We start from the raw sequence: 9505 nt of genomic DNA, 5'->3' as shown, positions 1-9505 counted from the left end.
CGCAGACCGGCAGATTAGCCCGGCTCAACGCGCTCTGCAGACATTGTGAACAGTCCGGCTCATTCCTGCTGAACGGAGGAGGCTCCTGCTCGTCCTTTTCCCCGTCTTCAGCTCTTTTTCCCCGGGATCTAAGCGGCTCGGTTCTCGTGTTACTGTGCGGCTCTTCAGTCTCTAAGGAATGCCCAGAGAGCTGACCCAGAACAGGATCCAAAAGATCTGGATTCCCACCAAAGATGGCAAGCAGGCGTCACGGCGAGGTAAAACCCTGTAATATTTCTATGATATTCTTGTAGTTTTCTCATAGTATCAATACAGAGTTATAGCCCAAGTATTAGTAAGTATTATTAGAGGGCTAATAATATAATAATATAACATAAAATGGCAGTGTAATGGCTGTGTAAATTACGAATTATGGTGTCCGTGGTTGCCGGCACCGCTGTTGAAGCTTGTAGCATCATTAGACTACTTCTGCTCCCGTAATACAACACAAAGGCGAGCATTTATGTTTCCATTAAATGAAACAGCGATTTAAGACTACATTTCACTCCAGCTTTCATCTAATATTTAAGGTATAGCAATTAGTGTGTCGGCTCTCGTTCTGCGTGGTGCACCTGTCCTACACCGGTCTTTTAACGCATCACTTCATTGATTGGTGGTCGTTCATCAGCACGCGCAGCACGTCACGGCCCACCGACTGTGGCACGTCGGATCTCCGGTCACCATGGTGACCGCGGTTCCCCGCAACCGGTGTCTGACGCCTTTGAAGCGGTCCCGTCTTCCAATTGGTCGGACGGCAGCGCGTGTGCATGGTGCGACCCTGCTGCTGTGTCTGTTTTGGCTTCACCAAAGATACCACAGGAATATTGATGAGATGAAACAGGAATTTTAAAGCTTTTGCCTTTATTTTGGCTTTTAAAGATTTTCAAAAGTGGCTGTTAAGGAGCAAACTTTTCATTTAAAAGATAAGAAAATGACCAAGTCAATCAGAAATGCACTTGCCCAAAATCATTTTTTATTTTCCCTTGTATAAATTTATTATCAGTTATCAAATATCAAAGAAAACTAAAGCTAATTGTCATGTTTAATTTACAGTTGCAATGTAAATGGATGCAATGCAAAGGAAATCTCCATAGTTTAAGGGTTGAAAACAGCATTTTCTGTCTTTTTTGCATGAAAACGTATTTTAACAATTAATGAGTTCCTAGATTTAATAGCCTGACGTGGCATTTTACTTTCCCGGGTAGTCCTTATTGTTGAGCCCTGTATATGATTAAGATGTAAGGCACAGAAGAGATTTCTTTGTCATGACTGAATAGATTTCATTCAGACAGACTAGCTGCACATCTGGATTCACATCTGTCACTCCCCTCTCTGCTGCTTATTGATTATTGATGTGCTATATTGTGGTTTACTTGTCAATGAGGGGGAAAAGAGCATTGTCTGTGCCACAGAAGTGCTGTCTCCCTTACTTGTCCCCTTAGATCTGATTAGAATTCTGAGCTTGATCAGACCAAACTGAGACTTTTATGTGTCTGTAATACTTTTTCATAATGAGGAGAGTAAAATAGAGCTATGAGGTAGTGTGGGATGGGATGCTGCCCAGTAGGTGAGATGGATTGGTTGTAGAATGATGAAACAGATGTCTTGAGGATCGACTTAGAGCGTGATCTGTTTTTCCGTTTAGGCAGCGTGGCGCTTGTGTTATGGAAACAAGATTAGCAGCACTGCGAGGAAATATAAATTAGCTCTTGGGGTGTTATCAGGTGATGATGTGTACACCTGTCCTGCAGCGATGGAGACTGAAAAGCACCATGTGCACCTGGATGAAAAAAAAAGACCCTTAAAAGACATGAAACAAATTTACCGCTTCAGTCAAACGATCTGCGGTAATTTATTCAGTTTCTTTGACCCACAGAATATATTTCTAATTGGGAATTAACATTCTGCATCCCTCTCGACCAAAACCAGGGCAGTCTGCAGCGACATATGCACGATATAAATTGTCCTCGACCTCAGGGTTGCAGTTTACAGGGTTACAGTATATCTGGTCAAGTGAAACGGCTCATCCTGGCTCGTGTAAGCCGGTTCAGAGTGTGCAGAAGTGGGTCACTCATTGTTAAGTGAGGTGGAAGTAAAAGGCGAGTCTGGCGGCAGCAGACACTCACATGCTTGTTGGGAGTGTGTCAGCACGGAGAGAAATAAATAACGATAAAAGCAGCAGACGTGATCTAATAATTAAATTCAGGCAGGCTCTTGGTGACCAGCCATTATTTGTGCCAGCTCTCAGGCTGCCATTGCCTCTCAGGTTGCAGAGCACAAGATGTTAATTTAAGATGTTAATTCTGTCCTTGTTGCATTTTGTAAACAGGCACTGTTGTTGTAACATATACCCCCCTTCCTTCCTCTCCATGCTGCTGCAGCTGGCGCCCCCCACTTCGCCAACCCCCCCACGGTCATCGTGATGGTGGGCCTGCCGGCTCGTGGCAAGACGTACATGTCCAAGAAGCTCACCCGATACCTCAACTGGATCGGCATGCCCACCAAAGGTACACAACAGCACTCACAAACACACACGTAGACTCACAGCACAGTTTATTCAGTGCCTTATCAGTTACAACACAACACGCCGCGTCCTTGAAGTGTTTTTCCTGCCAGCTCCAACTCATGTTTCTACCTCCAGAACACTGTTTCATGCTCGTTGCTTCTCCTTCTGTGTTGTTGTAGTCTTCAATGTCGGAGAGTATCGCAGGGAGGCAGTCAAGAACTACAGCTCCTATGACTTCTTCAAGCCTGATAATGAATGTGCCGTGAAAATCAGGCAGTAAGTTTTGCACAAATCACATGGACAATTACAATCATCTCCTTTGTACGTTTTAATGAAAACGCTAAATGAACATCTCCTGTCTTCTGTAGGCAATGTGCCTTAGCAGCCTTGAGGGATGTCAAGTCCTATTTGAAGGATGAAGGAGGTCAAGTAGCGGTGAGTAGAAATGTTCAGATACCATCTTTTTTTTCTTTTTTCATCTTTTCCTGATACCAATTTCTACACCAGAATCACATGCTTTATAAAAACTGTTTCATGATTATTTTTCTTTTAGGTCTTCGATGCAACAAACACGACAAGAGAGAGGCGAGACATGATCCTCAAGTTTGGCGCTGAGAATGGCTTCAAAGTAAGTGTTACCACGGCAACCTGGGCAGTCAAGGTTTGACCTCATAATGGACAATGCAGCAAATTTCAACTACTTTTCCTTTTTCTGCCCAGATCTTTTTCATCGAGTCCGTGTGCGACGACCCCAACGTCATTGCGTCGAACATCATGGTGAGTTGCAAACACAACCTCAAAATGAGTTCTTGTGCTGTCTGTGTGAGACGTCATTAAATGTTTGTAACTCTCTGGAATCAGGCGTGTTATTTGCCGTCTGACAAGCTTGCCTCCCTGCGCAGGAAGTGAAGGTGTCGTGTCCAGACTACCGGGACTGCAACAAGACTGACGCCATGTTGGATTTCCAGAGGAGAATTGAATGCTACAAAACCAGCTACCAACCCCTGGATCCTGATCAGCACGACAGGTAAATGATCAGCAGTGATTTTTTTCCGGACTTCTATAAATGTCCGATACAGACTCTGAGTAATTGTTGCTCTTGTCCTTCAGGGATCTCTCCTTCATAAAGGTGATCGACGTGGGTCGGCGTTACCTCGTCAATCGCATCCAAGATCACATCCAGAGCAAGATCGTCTACTACCTGATGAACATCCACGTCCAGCCCAGAACCATCTACCTTTGTCGGCACGGAGAAAGCACAGACAACCTGGAGGGACGTCTGGGCGGTGATGCAGGCCTCTCACCGCGGGGCAAACAGGTACTAACAGACACAGACAGAACCAAAAAAGTTAACAAGACGACAAGATTTTTAACACTGTGATTGATCAGCTTCAGGTGTTAAATCCTCCTCCCTCCCCCCGCTGTAGTTTTCGGCCGGCCTGGCCCGGTTCGTGGAGGAGCAGCAGCTGAAGAACCTTAAGGTTTGGACCAGCCAGCTGTGTTCCAGCATCCAGACCGCCGAGCACCTGGGAGTCCCGTACGAACAGTGGAAGGCTCTCAACGAGATAGACGCTGTGAGTATCACTCTGCTGTTACAATACGCCACATCACATCACACAGCTAGACTTGTTGCTGTCAGACTGAAATATAATGCTTTGGGTGTGTTTGTTTTAGGGAGTGTGTGAAGAGATGACGTATGATGAAGTGAAGGAGAAGCTCCCTGAAGAATTTGCTCTGAGAGATGAGGATAAATTCTACTACCGCTACCCAGCTGGAGAGGTACAACCACTGGACACCCTCACACTTAAAAAAAAATCTAAAATACAGAGCATTTATTTTGATTTAGGTTAATAAACTAACAATAAACACTCCACCCTCTTTATTGTAGTCCTACCAGGATCTGGTTCAGCGGGTGGAGCCTGTCATCATGGAGCTGGAGAGGCAAGAGAACGTCCTGGTTATCTGCCACCAGGCCGTCATGCGCTGCCTGCTGGCCTACTTCCTGGATAAAAGTGCAGGTGGGTGCTACAACTCCCATAAGCCCCTCAAGTCCTAATCTAAATATGCAGTTAGAAATACTCATGTCTTGTCACTGGATTGGTTGCTTCCAGATGAGATGCCCTACCTCAAGTGTCCGCTCCACACAGTTCTGAAGCTCACCCCGGTCGCCTACGGGTGCAAAGTGGAGTCCATCTATCTGAATGTGGAGGCTGTGAACACCCACAGAGACAGACCAGAGGTAAAAACTGATTACTGGGAATTTTCTGCTCATTCCTACAGAACTGAAGTCAATAGCCGTGTTTCCATCAAAGTCTTTTTATGCACATTTTGAAGTATCAGATGAGGAAAGGTTGATGGAAATGTCAAAATCTGAAAAATCCCTTGATTTCACAAAAGTTTTTATGCTCATTTGAGGTGGTTTTTGCTTTTTTTTTGGGTTGCTATTGGTTTCCAGTGGTAGAAAGCTTTGCTTGCTGTTTTTTCGTTTCCCCAAAAGAGTTAATGTGCTTAATGGGAGACAGAAACAACTCTTCTTCTACAATATTATACTGGTTTTCAGACTGGAGGATTGGCACCACCTGATGGTCAAAACAAGCATCCACTTGCATTTTCTTTTTCTGATTTATTAGCATTCATCACATTTTCTTTCCCTAAAAAGGCCAAATCTGAAAAATACATTTTGAAGGGCACAGTTCACTACAACATGAAATGTAAAAAAAAAATGAATAAAGTGTCATATATGTGATATTTGTTTCCTGCAGGAGGTGAAGAGGGGTCCCGGTACTTTGATCAGGAGGAATAGCGTGACTCCTCTGACCAGCCCGGAGTCAAACATCAAGAAACCTCGCATCGATGACCTCGACGAAGCTCCCATCCAGGAGCTGCCTCCGTCTGTTGCCTCGCTGGCACTGTGCAGCCCCTCACACCTCCCTCTCGCCCTGGCCGGACAGGTAAGATTCACACTTTAAAACTTCAAGCATCATATATTTAGAATTAAGGGGGTTTGTTAAAACCAGAACCATGTTTTTTTTGACTTGAGACAAGAGAAGCTGATGTCTCACACCCAATTAAATAATCTTTATGGTAAAATAGGCAAAAGGTTTGTCTTCCTGCAGAGAATTCTCATTTTATCAGGATGGAAACCTCTGTAAACAGAATTTAGGAGACCAAGAGACACTAAAAAAACAGACAAAACAGTCTCTGTCATGTGTTTCCTTTCTGACGGCCTCTGTACAGACTGCATGTGTGTTCGCTCACTTGTTTCCCGTCCTCTTTTCCTGTGCTGCCTTCCCCTCCTCTGCACCTTACAGCACTGGCTGGGCAAAGTTTGCCTGTAAGTATTTGCTCAGTTCACTATCTCTGGCTGTTTCACTTTCTACCTTACGGCTCCACTCTCTTCCTGTCGCTGTATCTTTGTTAAGATTATGTTCACTGCTGACGTTTCTTTTCCTGGACTTGAATAGTATTTAACTGAGAACAGTATATCTCATGTGTAAATCACTGCTTCTTCTTAGTGAGGGAAAAGAAAAAAACCCTTCATACTGTGTTTGTTCATAGGAAACGTCCTAGTTTACATTCCTGTCATTCCTTCCTGCTTTCGTCATTAATGTTGTCACCACGCACGCCTGTTCCACTACTACACTGATTCATGCTGACTGTCCTGTTCTTGTCTCTGTGTTTGGTTTATTTTTGGCCTGTCTTGTCCTGTCGCTTAAAGACGAACCATCCTGCAATATCTGAAAGTGGTTTCTCTCTTAGTCTTTCAAAGGTAAACACACTGTAGAGGCTTTGCAGTTGCTTCATACAGTAGTTCTGCCAGCAGCCACATCTGACATAAATGACTCATGTGCCAACCAGACTAAACCAGATTACTGTGCCACAGGTTTCTACTCCTAAACAAGGCGAGCTTTTGAAAACATAACCGCTGCACTACAACAACTAGCCAGCAGGCTTATACAGCAGAGATAGAAATCTAACATGCTAAAGCTAGCTTCCTTAGAAGCGCTTGTTTTGTTAGCATGCTAACAAGCTGACAACATTCACAAACTAAATTAAAATGATAACTTGTATGATCATTTTCCAATTAGAAACAAACAGAAATGTCAGTTTTTTCTAATGAAAATTGATTTAAATTGATTTTAAAAGTGCAGCTGTTGACAGCTAATATCATCCAAAGTGCGACTTAGGTCTGCTGTAAAAACTACCGTACATCAGACATGACTTTACTCTTTCTTTGTTCCTCATCTGGCTTGTGTTTGCAGTTAGTTTAATATCCTCCTTTTGTTAAATTTACTGGGCGAATGACATCAGCTGCTACCAAAGTTGGGTCTCTACCACAGACAACCAAACACTTCCCAAGTCTCGGCAGTTAAATGAACATGTGATGCGAGTTAACTCAAAGGGAAACAGCATGTCTGTGCTAGTTTTGCTGGCACAGTGGAAATGTGTGGATAACGATGTTGGGCGTGTGAGGATCTTGTCAGCTCCATTCATAATCACCTGAGGATTAAGTGTGTTCAGCCATACACACAGGCAGCCACAACAACCCATTCACACACTCATGAACTCAATGCTAGTTTTCGCGCCCTCTAAAAATATCAGAGTGGAAGTCAGGGCCTGAGAAAACACAGGTGATGTAACTTGTGGTTTAGGGATTACACTACATGAGACAGTGTCATTGCCTGGCGGTTATATATTTATTTTTATTTATGCATGAGCACTTTTGTCTTTTGTGTTCTTAAACATCAGGCAACCAAGTTTAATATTTTGTATAGTTAAGATGTGCTACGATATGGAAGGCCTCTAAAGTTCTAATGTTATCGCATTTTTTTGTGTGTTTACAGAACCTGAGGAGAAGCTCATCTGGTCGCCATGACGTCCTGCAGACCTGCCAGTGACATTGCAGTGATGTGTCACTTCGCTCAAAGTGGATCGCTGACAAACACTCACTGAAGACAATAACATGAAACAACGCGGAAAATTATTTTTTCAAAAAGCAACATTTCTCAGTTCGTCAAACATAAAGGATCAGTTCTGTAAATGTTGTCATTTTGTCAGCCGAGGACGCAAGTTATTGTACCTTTAATTGTTCAAAAAGAGGACTTTGGTTATTTTAATTGCTGTCCTATCAGATATTTATGTTCAAAGATGTGTCATTTCAAAGCAAGACTCTTAAATTCTCATTTTCTTGCTATTGTTTTCTTTCTCTCTGAAACTGATGAATCTGTGTTTTTTGGGAAACCTTTAACATTACATGTATCATTTAGTCAGACTGAAAGAGGCAAACTGTGACTCATTTAAATCAACAGTCATTCCTGTTAGTTCTTACAGCTCAGATGGCTGGCTCTCTGGGAAACCAGTTTCTTCTGGTTTGTTATTTCAGGAGAGACCAACCCTCATGCCCAGATTAAACACTCAGCTCATCCTGTTTTTCCACCTTATGGTTGCACTGTTAATTTAAAAAAAGGATTTAGCGTTTAGTTTACATTGTAAACTCTTTCGCACCTCTTTGGAAGCACTGGCGTTTTTCATGTACGTGTTTTTTCTAAAAAAAAAAAAAAAGCAGCGTCATGATTTAATTGACTCCTTTATATGCTGACACGCTACAAAAGAAGCGATTATTTTGCACATTGGGGATAAATTTTTACTTTTGTTCGGTTTTTGTCACTACTGTTTGTTTTTCATGTCGTGTAACTTCACAGTAATGGAGGTGATTTTTGCCGTAGAGTGCCTGTAGATGCCGCTTCTCTTGCTATTTCTCTGGGATCTATCGCTCGAGGAGAGGCACCACGTTTCACCTAATAACTCCACATATCGTTTCAATGTTTTATTCCTCACAGGTTGAATATTTATTTTTCACTATGTTTAGTTTCAGTGCTACAGTACATGCTGATCATTTTGACAGAGATCCCTACACTGATGGGAAACTTAACTTTATTTTTCCTTGATTCCCTTTTTGCTGTCATTGTCTGCTACGCACAAATGTAAGCACCTATATTTTTATTATAACAACGCGTGCTGTTAATAATATCTCTGTAAATGTTAGTGTACATACAGTATAACTGGAGATGGATGGGAGATGACTTGGAACTCTGTTGGGTCTTTTAATGAAAATGTATGTTTAAATGTTTTTGTACTAATGTGTTGGGACTGAATGGAAAGCTGTTGAGAAAGACCTCTCTCAGTGCAACTTTTGTTAACATGTTTGCTTGAGATACTTGAAATGTGTGTTTTTTTTTGTAAAAAAAATGTTTTATTATATTCTTTATTTATTTTTATGTAGTTCTGAATGACTGCTTGGAGCAAAGGCACTTTGTTTTAATCAGGACTATGCATGAGAGGACAGTATGTTGTACAGTTGATTTTGCATCTGCTGGACCAATAAATTAACTCCTGGAAATGACTCCAGTTTGTTGTTTGCTTATTTTCATGACGTCTGCTCTTTGTGTTTCCTTTTATGGAGCTAATTCGCAGTGTAAATAGCCTGTTCTGGCACCCCTCCTTCACTATCTAACCCATTCACAAAATGCATGAGTCACTCACTCATGTGTGTTGTCTTATCAGACTGATCGTGACTGAGTGCATTCAGGATGTTGTGTGCTGTGGACTTACATCAGAGTAGATAATAAAAGAGCCCCCTCTCTCTCCAGATTAAGCACAAAATAAGGTCAATGTAGTGAGGGTAAATTCAAGTTCAGTGGCAGATAAAAACACTTATCAGCACAGAGTGGATAATGTGGAAGATGAACAAATTTGATGAATAATCAATGTACTAATTTTGTGAGTCTCTGTATGTAAGTTGTGAAACTTACTGTAAGCCTGAGTGAAAAATCAATCAATCAAATCAGTGGAACAGTATCAGCAACTGTTGTTTTTGTATATAAGGCAAGACGCTTTGTGAGTCTTCTCTCCATGCTGCATGAAGTAAAGAGATCTGATTCATCACACCGTCTTGGTAAT

General features: G+C 42.2%; 1 protein-coding gene across 4 annotated transcripts; it reads left to right on the top strand.

Annotated features, from left to right (window-relative positions):
- pfkfb3 (6-phosphofructo-2-kinase/fructose-2,6-biphosphatase 3) lies at positions 1-8948 on the top strand. Of its 4 annotated transcripts, XM_084711481.1 has the most exons (16): positions 1-257; positions 2421-2546; positions 2725-2821; positions 2914-2980; positions 3099-3173; positions 3266-3322; positions 3448-3572; positions 3656-3863; positions 3973-4119; positions 4220-4324; positions 4434-4563; positions 4657-4784; positions 5308-5496; positions 5857-5879; positions 6264-6314; positions 7390-8948. In XM_084711481.1, the coding sequence occupies exons 1-16, from the start codon at positions 179-181 to the stop codon at positions 7394-7396; spliced, it is 1614 nt and encodes a 537-aa protein (XP_084567607.1). In that variant the 5' UTR covers positions 1-178; the 3' UTR covers positions 7397-8948. The 4 variants fall into 4 exon arrangements, with proteins under 4 accessions (XP_084567607.1, XP_084567611.1, XP_084567609.1 ...); XM_084711485.1 differs by lacking the exon at positions 6264-6314; XM_084711483.1 differs by lacking the exon at positions 7390-8948 and having other exon boundaries at positions 6264-6318.
- Positions 8949-9505: the final 557 nt, after the last annotated feature.

The sequence above is a fragment of the Lutjanus erythropterus genome, chromosome 22 (genome assembly GCF_056507025.1).
Source record: "Lutjanus erythropterus isolate fLutEry1 chromosome 22, fLutEry1.hap2, whole genome shotgun sequence".
Taxonomy (NCBI): domain Eukaryota; kingdom Metazoa; phylum Chordata; class Actinopteri; order Lutjaniformes; family Lutjanidae; genus Lutjanus; species Lutjanus erythropterus.
The sequence above is the reverse complement of the archived record's forward strand: the minus strand, read 5'-3'. Positions and strand labels throughout refer to the sequence as shown.

Bases quoted from the DNA above. Each gene is read 5' to 3' on its own strand.
- pfkfb3 (XM_084711481.1), top strand. From the start codon at position 179: ATGCCCAGAGAGCTGACCCAGAACAGGATCCAAAAGATCTGGATTCCC. The intron at 3,323-3,447 runs GTGAGTTGCAAA...CTCCCTGCGCAG, and splicing joins TCATTGCGTCGAACATCATG to GAAGTGAAGGTGTCGTGTCC. The intron at 4,120-4,219 runs GTGAGTATCACT...TGTTTGTTTTAG, and splicing joins CTCTCAACGAGATAGACGCT to GGAGTGTGTGAAGAGATGAC.